Here is a 13,859-nt window from a genome sequence, read left to right on the forward strand (position 1 = left end):
GCAGAGGGAGAAGGAGAGAGAGTCTTAAGCAGACTCCCTGTGCTGAACACCCAAAGAAAGTTTCGATCGCATGACCCTGAGATCACAACCTGAGCCAAAACCAAGAGTCAGATGCTTAACCAACTGTGCCACCCATGCACCCCCAGAACTCTTCCACTTCCTGAAGAATCAAGGAGAGGGTCGCCTGGCTGGCTCAGTTGGTAGAGCATGAGACTCTTGATCTCAGGGTTGTAAGTTCAAGCCCCAGGTGGGTATAGAGATTACCTAAAACTTAAAAAAAAACCTTAAAGTCAAGGAGAGCCCTTCTAAGCAGCTTGCTACAGGAGAAGGGCTTCCTTGCCAAAATAGAATTGGGGAAATGGAACGAGAATACAGTCAAGCTGGCCACAGGGATAAGAGCATATTTATCTACCTAGTGGTGTGTGGAGGTCTTCTCGAGTCCTCTCATGACTAGGAGGCTACTCTCTGCCAAACCACAAATCTTCCTTTAACCTAATCACAGCTAAGTCTCCACCCTCAGACTGAGCTTTTCCACAGTTACATTAACTACATCTTGATGTAATGTTGTAGCTCTTTCCGTTGGTTCTGGTTAGGTGCCCTCTCAATCGAAAGTAGCCTATAAACAACACCTGGCTCCCTTCTTGTTCCTTCCCCACAGCACTGAGTTCAGTATTTTTTTTTTTTAAAGGTTTTATTTATTCATTTGACAGAGAGACACAGCAAGAGAGGAAACACAAGCAGGGGGGGAGGGGCAGAGGGAGAAGCAGGCTTCCCGCCGAGCAGGGAGTCCGACGCCGGGCTCGATCCCAGGACCCTGGGACCATGACTCGAGCCGAAGGCAGACGCCCAACAACTGAGCCACCCAGGTGCCCCTGAGTTCAGTATTTTTCTTCTAAGGGAGATATTCAGTCATGAGGCAACAAACATAAACATGCCTAGTTATATAATGGCACTCAATAAATGTTTAATTAATGATTCTCCCTAAATTCTATGTGAAAAAAAAAAAAGAGGAATGCTGAGTGTAGACTTTTCATCTCCACTTAAATTGAGGCTTCTGTTGTTTTGCAGAATAGATATGTTGGATATTTTGCAGATGTGAAAAATATCTACAACATGACTCTCCCTCCAAGAAAAACACTCAAGATAAAAAAAATCGTTATTTATTCAATTCATGGTAAGTGCTTTATGTGTAATTGGAGAATTGGGCAGGAGGGCAATGTTCTGACTCTTCAGGTATGGGACGGTTGCTCCTGTCTCTACCGACAATCCCAACTCATGGCTGTCCTTTTATGCATCCTCATGTGTGAACCCCTCCCCCTGGAAGAGCCCAGCAGCCCTTAGATGTCCTCTCTTCACCAGTCTGGGGGGCTCCATCCCCTTCCCTTGCTGCCTTGGCTTCAGGCCAAGGTGGGCTTTTCAGAATAGCACCTCTGATGGAAAAGAGAGGAAGGGGCTCATGCGCCTGGGAGACCACCTCTTCCTCATGTCCACCTCTAGTTCAGGGTTCATCTTGGCAGCCCTGTATCATTTTCTCACATGCCCCTTTCAGAAACCCTTTTTTCCTCTCATCACCCTGGTCTCTCCCTCTCCACTCCCTCCTCCACCCTTAGTCCCCTCACCCCTAGCAACTCAAGATGTCTTAAGACGTCTTAAATACACAAAGATGTCTTAAATACCCAAACGGCAAATGAATTTTCTACCACAAATTCTTTTTTTACGAATAACTACCAAGTGCCTGCTTTGGGCCAGCCCCATGCTAGTGTTTCTCTGCCCTTAAGAAGGAGAGGAATGAGTGCGCATAGATAAAGAGCTGACCACAGTGTTGGGGTCCAGACAGACTGGGCCCTGCCCAGCTGGGGGGTCAAAGACAGCTTCCTAGGGGACAGCACCCAGTCTTCCCTACCAGAATCTACATGAACACAGAAAGGGGGTTGGGAGAAATCTGGACTCTCTGGGGGGCGGGGGGGTGTCGTTCAGCCTCCTAGCTCTTACTAGTTATTACCAGGAGTAAAAATCCTTATAAACTTTAAAAGAGCTGACTGTTCATCTGCTTCGAGAATGTCAGGAGAGAGACTGGGATCCACCATCACCCAGGGAGGCAGGAAAATTAGATCATCCATCTCTGGGACTTGAGAAAGGAAATGGAAGGGGAGGGGAGGAGGAGGGAGAGAGATGGAACCATCCTCAAGTCTCTAATTCTCCATCACCCACCTCCCTTCCTGCAGAGCTCACAGGGGAGGCGGCAGAGCAGGGCCACCTCAATGGGGATGGGCTGGGGCCTCACTCTCACTGCCAGAGGCGCAGCAGGGAGCGATGCTCTGACTCCCCAAAGTCAGACTGTGGACCATGCAGAGGAGCCGGGTCTCTCATGGGCGGTATGGTGCCAGGACATTGGTATCCATCCAGACAGCCTAGTGTTTTTAGCCTTCTGGGGAGTCACACAAAATAAGATCTAGATATATTTTTTTAACATGTCATCCAATTATTCAGAAATAGAAGAGTCCTTTAAATAAATAAATAAATAAATATATGTGTATATATATATATGTATACATATATATATAAACTGCATAGTCAAAAAAATAAAATATGAAATGCCTTTTTCAAATTATTTTTATATCCCTTCTTCCCCACCACACACACAATAGGTGGTGGTGAGGAATTTTAATGGATTACCACAAACAGATTGCATAGGTTTCTGGCTTGTGAAAACAAATGTCAACCCAGGGGCATTGTTTCTGTGGGAAATTTTGGTCTAGGTTTCCAAACAAGCACTGTGCAGTCAGACCCTTGAAATACAGTCCGTTCTGGCAGAAGGCTGCCTGTGTGTATAAATAAGCAACTGTTTGTGAAAAGGCTTTGCAGACTGCAAAGTCCTCTAGAGAGTCCATTATGACTGTATCATCAGCTGTGTGAGTTAGCAGGGACAGGGTTGTCGTGGGTCCTAATGGCTGACCTCACTCAGAATTCTAGCTGCTGTCACACTTCTCCAGGGCAGAGCCAGGCTTGTCCAACAGGTGTCAGAAGGTAGTGGTCAGCAATGTTTTGCCCTGTTCCCTTTCCACATTCAGTGGGGTCCTGCAAAAAGAGTAGACCACTTTATTCTAGACCAGGAAAAACACAGTCAGCCGAGTTCCTCATTCTCCACATCCACCGAGAAATATAAACCCAACCATAAAACCAACTCAGTGGCATGAGAGCCAATACTGTATCTGAGTGTATACTCTGCTCAATTTCCTCTTTGTTAACAATGGGACCAACAGTATCTATACAAACCCCTGTATTAAACTGTTCCAGACAGGCAAATAGGCATTTGGTCCAATGGAATTTAATATATTTTTCTAACATGAAGAGTGAGAATGGGAATTGTTTCTCAAAATTCTAAGCTTTAAAATGTTTTTAATAAGTTCTAGAATTTCGTATGTTTCTCAGTCTGATATTATATCCTAAGACTGTGACTTCTCTGTTAATATTTTAAATTTTATATAAACTCTGTAGAAACATTGTTAAGACTGTAAGGTGCAGATGTGGAGAACAGAGGAGCTAACCCAAATGGACGAGTACTGTAGGGGAAAACTGGGAGAGGGTTTCATGGGTTTGGTTTGCTAGTCTCGGGCTAACATAAAATAGATTATAAGAGTCCAGTTTGAGATTCCTCATGAAGACTTCAGACAAAGTTGCAATCTTAGCAGTTGTTCAGTACCATGTGGGTCCAGGCTTGCAGAGCCAATTTAAGAAGGGTTACATGGTAAGTTCCCATTCTTTTTGCACCCATGTAAATAATCAGGCCAAAGCTAACGACACCAGCCTTTTTCTTTCTTTCTTTTTTCTTTAATTTTACTTATTATCCTCTTATCCCCTTTTTAGCTTGTCCATCAAGCTGTACCCTCTAGGCTAAGACGTTCTGTTAGCCCTTGGGGTTGGAGACTCTTGGTGCCCCATCAAGATCCCCTTGGATCCCTTCCACCAGCTCTGTGATCCCACCCCCCAGCCTCCACCCCCTTTGCTATAATCTTTGGAGAATTACCACTGGAGCCAACTCACTTATATGGAACCCAAAATCCCTGAGAGTGATACCACCCTGTTGGGCCGCCCATAGACAATGACTAACAGCTGTACAAAAACAACTCTATTGCTTCAAAGTGTGACAAATTCTGCAGTATAATTTACCCTCAAGAATTCTCCATGGATCAAGCTGAATCTGCTGAATCCCACCCTTCCTTGGATCTTATGAATTCTTCCTAGGAGCACTTCGTTTATAAATCACTAGCACCCAAAGGGTTGGCTCAGGGTCTACTTCTGGGAGAACGCAACCTGTAATCACCCTTTTGCTTATATTGAGGTGTAGTATTTATAACACTATATTTACTTAGTCTATGTCAGGTGATATACTCTATATTGCAAATTGCATGAGGACAGAGACCATTATTCATTCATCTTTGAATCCCCTAGATCATGACACATAGTTGGAGCTCAGTAAATCTCTGTTGAGTTGACTTGAACTAAAATGTCTCTGGCATGTCTCACCACACCCTGTCCATCCCTCATCATCCATTTCTCTGATTTTATCCCCCACCTCTCTGTCCATCCATAAATCAGCGCCAGCAACAGTGGCTTTCTTCTTCATTTTTTTTTTTTTTTTTTTTGGTTGCCATTCTTTTATAGTAACAATTCTTGGACTTCTACATGTTGTCTCCCCCTTATTTTTATAAACTATTTCTTTATTGAAGTATACTTGACACAAAATATTACATTCATTTTAGATACATAACCTAGTGATTTGACAAGTCTATACGTTATGTTATGCTCACAAGTGTAGCTACCGTCCATCACCATACAACACTATTACAGTATCACTCACTATATTTCCTATGCTGTACCTTTTATCCCCATGACTTATTCATTCCATGACTGGAAGCCTATATCTCCCGCTCTCCTTCACCTAGTTTGTGCATCTCCCCACCTACCTTCCCTCTGGTAACCATCAGTTTGTTCTCTGTATTTACAGGTCTGGTTCTACTTTTTGTTTGTTTGTTCATTTTTTTGTTTTATTTTTTAGATTCCACATATAAGCAAAACCACATGGTATTTGTCCTTTTTTGTCTGGCTTATTTCATTTAGCATAATACACTGTAGGTCCATCCACACTGTCACAAATGGCAAAATCACATTCTTCCATGGGTGAATAATATTCCAGTGTGTGTGTGTGTGTGTGTGTGTGTGTGTGTGTGTGTACCACCTCTTTATTCATCTATCAATGGACACTTGAGTAGCTTCCAAGTCTTGGCTATTGTAAATAATGCTGCAATAAACATAGAGGTGCGGATATCTTTTTCAAATTACTGTTTTTGTCCTCTTTGGGTAAATACCCAGTAGTTTAATTTACTGGATCATATGGTATTTCTATTTCTCATTTCTTAAGGAACCTCAATATTGCTTTTCACAGGAGCTGCTCCAATTTACATTCTAACCAACAGTGCGCAAGTGTTCCTCATTCTCCACATCCTTGCCAACACTTGTTTTTTCTTGTGTTTTTGATTTTTGCCATTCTGACAGGTGTCAAGTGATATATTATTATGGTTTTGATTTATGTTCCTCTCATGATTAGTGATGTTGAGCATCTTTTCATGTGTCAGCCATCTGTATGTCCTCTTTGGAAAATGTTTATTCAGGGCAGAGGACCTTTAAATTGGATTTTTTTTGGTGTTGAGTTTTATAAGTTCTTTATATATTTTGGATATTAACTCCATATCATATATCATTTGAAAAATATCTTCTATTCAGGAGGTTGCCTTTTCAACTTGTTAGTGGGTTTCCTTCACTGTGCAAAAGCTTATTTTGGAGTAGTCCCAATGGCTTATTGTTCCTTTTGTTTCCCATACTGGAGGAGACATAACTAGAAAAATGTTGCTAAGACCGATGTTACACAACATGTAGTTTTCCAAAATTGAATCAGGAAGAAATAGAAAATTTGAAAGGGCCAATTACTAGCAATGAAATTGAGTCAGTAATCAAATAACTCCCAACCAACAAAAGTCCAGGACCACATGGCTTCACAGGTGAATTCTACCAAACAGTTAAAGAGTTAATACCTATTCTCCTCAAACTATTCCAAAAAATAGAAGAGGAGGGAAAGCTTTCAAAATCTTTGTAAGAGGCCAGCATTTTCTTGATACCAAAATGAGATAAGATACTACCAAAATATGGGGCACCTGGGTGGCTCAGTCGGTTAAGTGTCTGCCTTCGGGTCAGGTCAAGATCCTGAGGTCCTGGAGTCAAGCCCTGCATCTGGGTCCCTGCTCAGCAGGGAGCTTGCCTCTCTCTCCCCCTCTGCCACTCTCCCCACTCTCATGCATGCTTTCTCTCGAACAGATAAATAAAATCTTAAAAAAAAAAAAAAGACACTACCAAAAAAGAAAACCACAGGCCAATATCTCTGATGAACATAGATGTAAAAATCCTCAAAAAATATTAGCAAATTGAACCCAACAATATGTTAAAAAAAATTCACCATGATCCAGTGGAATTTATGCCAAGGATGTAAGGGTGGTTCAGTATTTTCAAATCAATCAATATGATAAATCACGAGAAAGGATAAAAACCATATGACCATTTCAATAGATGCAGAAAAAGCATTTGACAAAGTACAACATTCATTCATGATAAAAATTCTCAAAAAGGAAGATTGGAGAGAACATACCTTAACATAATAAAGGCCATGCATAAAAAACTCACAGCTAACATCATCCTCAATGGTGAAAAACTGAGAACTTTTCCTCTAAGATCAGGAACAAGACAAGAATGTCTACTCTCACTACTTTTATTCAACATAGTGCTGGAAGTCTTGGCCATAGCAATCAGACAAGAAAAAGAAATAAAAGGCATTCAAATTGGTAAGGAAAAAGTAAAACTGTCACTATTGACAGATGCCATGATATGATATATAGAAAACCTTTCATCAGGGCACCTGGGTGGCTCAGTCAGTTAAGCATCCAACTCTTGGTTTAGGCTCAGGTCATGATCTCAGGGTTGTGGGATCGAGCACTGAGTTGGGCTCTGCACTCAGTGTGAATATGCTTGGGATTCTCTCCCTTTCCTTCTCCCTCCTTCTCCCCCCACCCCCGCCTCTCCCCCCTGCTCATGCATGCATGCACTGTCTCTCTCTCTCTCTCTCAAATAAATAAAATAAAATCTTAAAAAAAAAAAATCCCTTACCAAAAACATCCAGAACTGATAATTCAGTAAAGTCACAGGACACCAAATTAACATACAGAAATCTGTTGTCTTTCTATACACTAATAATGAAGTAGCAGAAAGAGAAGTTAAGAAAACAATCCCATTGTTAAAATTTTAAATTGTTAAAATGTTCATACTACCCAAAGCAATCCACAGATTTAATGCAATCCCTATCAAAATACCAACAATATTTTTTGGAGAAATAGAACGAATAATCCTAAAATTTGTGTGGAACCACAGAAGACCCCAAATAGCCAAAGCAATCTTGACAAATAACAACAAAGCTGGAGGTATCACAATCCCAGATTTCAAAATATACTACAAAGTTGTAGTAACCACAAAAATAGACACATCAGTGGAATGGAATAATGAGCCCAAAAATGAACCAATGCTTTTATGGCCAATTAATCTATGACAAAGGAGGCAAGAATATACAATGGGAAAAAGATAGTCTCTTTAACAAGTGATGTTGGGAAAACTGAGCAGCTACATGCAAAGGAGTGAAACTGGACTTCTTAAACCATACACACAAACTCAGAGTGGATTAAAGACCTAAATGTAAGACCTAAAACCATAAAATTGATAGAAGAGACCATACACCATAATTTCTTTAACATGGCCATAGCAACATCTTTCTACATATATCTCCTAAGGTGAGGGGAAAAAAAGCAAAATTAAACTATTGGGACCACACCAAAATAAAAAGCTTTTGCACAGTGAGGGAAACCATCAACCAAATAAAAATACAACCTACTAAATGGGAGAGGATATTTGTAAATGATATATCTGATAAAGGGTTAATATCCAAAATATATAAAGAACATATACAACTCAACACCAAAAAACTATCAGATTAAAAAATGGGCAGAAGACCTGAATAGACATTTTTCACAAAAAGGCATATACATGGGCAACAGACATATGAGAAGATTCTCAACATCACTAATCATCAAGGAAATATGAATCAAAACCATAGTGACCTATCACTTTACACCTGTCAGAATAGCTAGGATAAAGAATACAAGAAACAAGTGTTGAGGAATTGGAGAAAAAGAAACCCTTGTACATTGTTGGTGGGAATGCAAATTGGTGCAGGCACTGTGGACTGCTGCAGTAGAGAGTTTCCTCACAAAATTAAAAATAGAATTACCATATGATCCAGTAATTCCACTACTGGGTATTTACCCAAAGAATATGAAAACATTAACTTGAAAAGATACATATATATACCCCTATGTTTATTGCAGCATTATTTACTATAGCCAATATATGGAAGCAACTCAAGTGTCCATCAATAGATAAATGGATAAAGAAGAGTCGGCATATATATGTACATGTATGTATAATGGAATATTATTCAGCCATAAAAAAGAATGAAATCTTGCCATTTGAACAACATGAATGGACCTAGAGGGTATATTGTTAAGTGCAGTAAGTCAATCAGAGAAAGACAAATACCATATGATTTCATTCATATAGGCAATTTAAGAAACAGAACAAAGAAAAAGACAAAAAATTAGACTCTTAAATACAGAGAACAAACTGGTGGTTGCCAGAGGGGAAGTGGGGTAGGGGATTGGTGAAACAGATAAAGAGGATTAATAGTACACTGACCTTGATGAGCACTGAGTAGTGTATAGAATTGTTGGATCATTATATTGTACACCTGAAACTAATATAGCACTTAAGTTAATTATACTCAAATAAATAAAGTGTCTGGAGTTGAGCCCTGCTGGTCCTAAAAACCTATTAAGCCCCACTAGTTTTCAAAGCCAAATGTTATGGGGATTTGTCTTGTCAGTGCAGGTCTCCTGTGCCTGCTGTGGGGTCTGAGCCTCTTGCTTCTCCATGCTCAGGGTTCTCTCCTGTTTGTGATTAGTCTTACCGAAGGTTTGGTTCTCAACTCTGTCTCCATCTCACCTACCCTTTTCGATCTGGTCTCCATTCTACTGTGGAAAGTCTGTTCTGCCAGTCTTTGGGTCCTTTTCAGAGTTAGTTCCACTGATGTGGCTGTTATCTTGGTGTGTCTGTGGGACAGGTGAGCTCAGGATCCTCCTACTCTGCCATCTCCCCAGCAACAAAAAAGAGCCATCATGTAGTTTTTATCCTCCTTTTGCTAATGTGGTGTACCATGTTGACTGATTTGAAAATATTGAACCATCCTTGCATCCCCAAAATAAATTACCACTGATTGTGGTAAATGATCCTTTTAATGTATTGTTGAATGTAGTTTGCTAATATTTGGTTGAGGATTTTTATACCTATGTTCATTGGGAATACTGGCCTATAGTTTTGTTCTTTGGGTTTTTTTTTTTTTTGGAGTGACTTTAATCTGGTTTTGGTATGGGTAATGCTGGCCTTGTAGAATATATTTGGAAGTTTTCCTTCCCCTTCTATTTTTTGGGATAGTTTGAGAATAGGTATTAACTCTTCTTTAGATGTTTAGTAGAATTCACCTGTGATTCCATCTGGTCCTGAGCTTTAGTTTGTTGGGAGTTGTTTGATTACCAATTCAGTTTCATTTCTAGTAATTGGTCTGTTCAGATTTCCTATTTCTTCCCGACTCAGTGTTAGAGACACAAGCCTTCTTTTGGAATAAGAATAGTCTTCCTTTGAGGTTATGATCAAAACAGAAGGGGGATGGAGAGACTGTCAGAAAAAAGGGTGAAAGACTTTGAAATGAGCAGTATTTTGTTTTGTGCACCCTTATGGGATTATCTCTACCTCTCATGGTCTTTAAGCTCTTTATAACTCATTAAGTTGTAGAAAACTAATAATACTATAAATTTTTACACATAAAAATACAAATTAGTTGTGTCTAGTGGAAAGCGATTATTGAGCCATTTTGTATCTGTTTGTAAACTCATGTCATCAGCCTTTTTCCCCCTATAGATGTGCAGTACTTTTTTTAATTGAAGTATAACTAACATACATTAGTTTATATTAGCTTCAGGTTACAATATAATGATTCAATAATTTTATACATTACTCAGTGTTCATCCAGATAACTGTACTCTCATGGGGCGCCTGGGTGGCTCAGTCTAAGTGTCTGCCTTTGGCTCAGGTTGTGATCCCAGAGTCCTGCGGGGAGCCTACTTCTCCCTCTGCCCCTCCCCCTGCTTGTGCTTTCTCTCTCTCTCTCAAATAAATACATAAAATTCTTTTAAAAAATGTGTACTCTTTACCATCCCCCCACCCACCTCCCTTTTGGCAACCACCAGTTTGTTCTCTGTATTTAAGAGTCTGATTTTTTGGAGTTTTTTTTCATTTTTTCTTTTAAATTCCACATATGAGTGGAATCATATTTGTTTCTCTCTCTGACTTATTTCACTTAGCATTATACCCTCTAGGTCCATCCACATTGTTGCAAATGGCAAGATTTCATATATATATTTTTTTACAGCTGAGCAATATTCCATTGTGTGTGTGTGTGTGTATACACATCTTCACTACATCTTCCTTATCTATTCATCTATCGATACACATTTGGAATGCCTCCATATATTGGCTATTGTAAATAATGCTGCAGTAAACATAAGGGTGTATATATCTCTTCAAATTAGTGTTTTAATATTCTTTGGGTAAATACCTAGTAGCAAAATTACTGGACCATATGGTAATTCTATTTCTAATTTTGTGAGGAAACTCCATACTGTTTTTCTCAGTGGCTTGTAGTTTACTTTGAATCAGCTGTAATATTTTACTGTTTTTTAATTAATTAATGAGTTAAATAAAATTTTTGACATGTACTTAAAAAACGCAAGGTACAGGACAGTGTTAGGGTATTCACAGTTTCTGTAAAACAGAAGTGGGAAATAATATGTATTCATATTTGTGCATACATATATAAAAATCTCTGGGAGACTTCATATTTGATTATATGTGCATAAAAATATTAGTTATCCATTTGGAGCTAGAGAAATAAATAGGTGGGTTTGGGTGAGACAGACTCTTCACCTCATGTCTTTTTTACCTTTTATATTGTGTAAATATGCTTTATTTTAAAAGTTTTAAATGTCAGGGAATTAAGCTTATAAATCAATGCCCTTTCCTGTCATGTGATAAGTATTTGAATTTAGTTCTACATTTCACTGATTTCTGGTGGACATCAGTGGAAAGGAGTTCTGCAACTGGAATGGGATGGGGGAAGTAAGCCTAAGAAATGATGGTGCTTAATATAAATTAATAATATGGTATTAGTGAAAACAATGCAAATATAATATGAATATCAAGAACGATTAATATATGACTTTGTTAGAATATGTTTTTAATTCTGTACCCTTTACTTCTGTGCATATTTGTGACATTCATGGTTAAAAGAAAAGCTGTAAGAATTAATTGAAGGTTTGAGAAACCAGCCCTTTAAGAACTACTAAAAGAAGGGGGTCATTTGAATGGAATAAAGAGCAAGAAACCATTTGTCTATAGATGTGTCCTGAATGCCACAGAAATGTTTGGATACAGCTGTCCAACATTTTCGTAGAGACTGCCCGAGGAACTGGAGTTAGATGAGGGCAAGAGGAATTTAGACTATTTAAGAAACATTATCGGATGTCTGAAGCAAGCAACACATTAGCAGGAAAGGTTGCAATTTACCTACCCTAATTTTTTTTCTAGAAAGGTGAAGAGATGAAATTCTAAGTCCTAGGAGCTGAACTATATGTCTTTTTTTCCCCCTCCAGCCTTATAAATTGTGCTTTAGGAGACAAAGTTGGGCTCAAAACTTTGTTTTTTGAAGACAGAATCCAAGCAAGACCCAAATGATTCAATACTGACACACTGTTAGCTGTCATAATTTTCTCCTTAATCCATAATGTTAATTGGTGAGACATTTTGCTCTTTGCTCTAATGAGCCTAACTTTATTTCCTTCAGGTGTTGGAAAAGGCAATGGAAATGATCTAAAAGTACAAATAATAATGCAGCACAAGATCGTCTTTTTCTGTTCTGCTTCCAAAAACTGTTGGGTAAGAGCATGTAAACTGAAAATTCTGGTGTTTGCTTCAAATCTCAATGTCAAACCAGCATGTTGTATTCAAGATAGTTTTTTTAGGGCATTTTCCAGAATATATTTTCAGTTCAGAGTGTTGCTTTGCCTTTCACCTTTCCATACATGCCAAGCATGTTCCCAGGAATCTATCAGAATTTTAAATTCATGTATCTGGTCATTTTTTAGCCATATTGTCTTCTTGGTCATTTTATAATATGGCACTGATTCTGAAATTTTAGTGTGCATGGGAATCACCTAGGAGCCTGTAAAGATGCAGATACCTAGATTGTACCCCAAAAGTATGATTCAAGAAATCTGGAATGGGGTCCAGGAATCTCTAGAGTTAGCAATGTCCCAAGTGATTCTACCTCAGATGTCCTATGGGAGTGCACTGTGAGAAGTAACGCAAGAGTGGTCAGATGAGGGACATATATATCTCTTTGCCCAAAGCAATGGGACCTGATAGTGTGTTTTCTTAAATGCTGAAGAAGTGCCTTAGACTACCTACCTTTTCTAAAGCAATAAGAAACCTTCCTGGGTCTAAGAAATATAAACCCTCAAAATTCCCTCTCAGGGTTTTGTCCTTCTTCTCCTATTACTTTTCCAACACCACTCCTTCCCCTTTGCCCCACGGAAGGCACTCACCCAGACCTGATCCTCGACTTTCTGTTCTTATCTCTGCACATACTCTACTCTTGGTTCTGCTCATCCATTCCCCTGCTTTAAACTATTTTTTTTTCTTTCATCCACTCTGCACATGTTTATGAGCATCCACCATGTGGTAGGTGCAGGAGCTACAACAACGTAAGCACATTTGCCTCTGCCCCAACAATGTAACCACATTTGTCAATCCAAATTTGTCAGATGAGCTTTTCCTCTGCCTCTGCAAATGACACCAGAATTCTCTCACTCAGGCCTTAAAATGTAGTATCTTTGATTCTCTCTTCGCCGTGTGCCCACATCCAGTCACCAATTCCTGTTGATTATACCTTTGAAATCTCTCTTCATTCTCTCCATTCCTTTCTGTTCCCATTGCCACCGCCTAGTCCAGCACCTCACATTTGCTCATGCCCAGATCTCTACAGTGGTCTCCCTACCTTTTCCTTCTCCTCATATGATACAGTGTAGAGAGATCTGCAATATGCAGGTATTTCTCTGCTCCTACTGTGAAAGGCTGTAAGTAGAGGAGAAGAACGCACTGTGTGCTTGTAGTCAAAGCCAGTTAATATCTTTGGCTCAGTATATCTGTAGAATAAAAATCACATCTCAAGTGTTGTGAGGATTCGATTAGATAATATATGTGAAGTTGCCTTGTGAGCTATAATCACTAAATGATAACTATAGGCCATGTTATCACATAGGATATGGCCCCCCAACATACACACACACACAGACACACACACACACACACACACACACACACACACACACACGCTTCAACAACTTATTTCCTGGCTCTTGAACCTTTAATATATTTCCCTATCATACATGAGACCTGAGCTTATTTCTATCAGTAACTTGACCCGCAGAATCCATTCCAAGTAGATTGGGTACCCTCTGGCCCTTGGAACACAACACTCTCATTTCTGTTTCATGGGTTTGGTGGTCCTTCCTCTCCCTCCCCCACACTACCCT

General features: G+C 39.5%; 1 protein-coding gene across 1 annotated transcript in view; it reads left to right on the forward strand.

Annotated features, from left to right (window-relative positions):
* Positions 1-13,859, forward strand: part of LOC116631482 (phosphatidylinositol 3,4,5-trisphosphate 3-phosphatase TPTE2-like) — a 141,600-nt gene that overhangs the window by 121,811 nt on the left and 5,930 nt on the right. Inside the window, exons 22-23 of the mRNA XM_032402639.1 lie at positions 1,069-1,174; positions 12,110-12,201. Coding sequence (XP_032258530.1) covers positions 1,069-1,174; positions 12,110-12,201 — 198 coding nt within the window. The remainder of the gene's footprint in view (positions 1-1,068; positions 1,175-12,109; positions 12,202-13,859) is intronic.

This window comes from Phoca vitulina, unplaced genomic scaffold (genome assembly GCF_004348235.1).
Source record: "Phoca vitulina isolate PV1807 unplaced genomic scaffold, GSC_HSeal_1.0 scaffold5, whole genome shotgun sequence".
Lineage (NCBI taxonomy): Eukaryota > Metazoa > Chordata > Mammalia > Carnivora > Phocidae > Phoca > Phoca vitulina.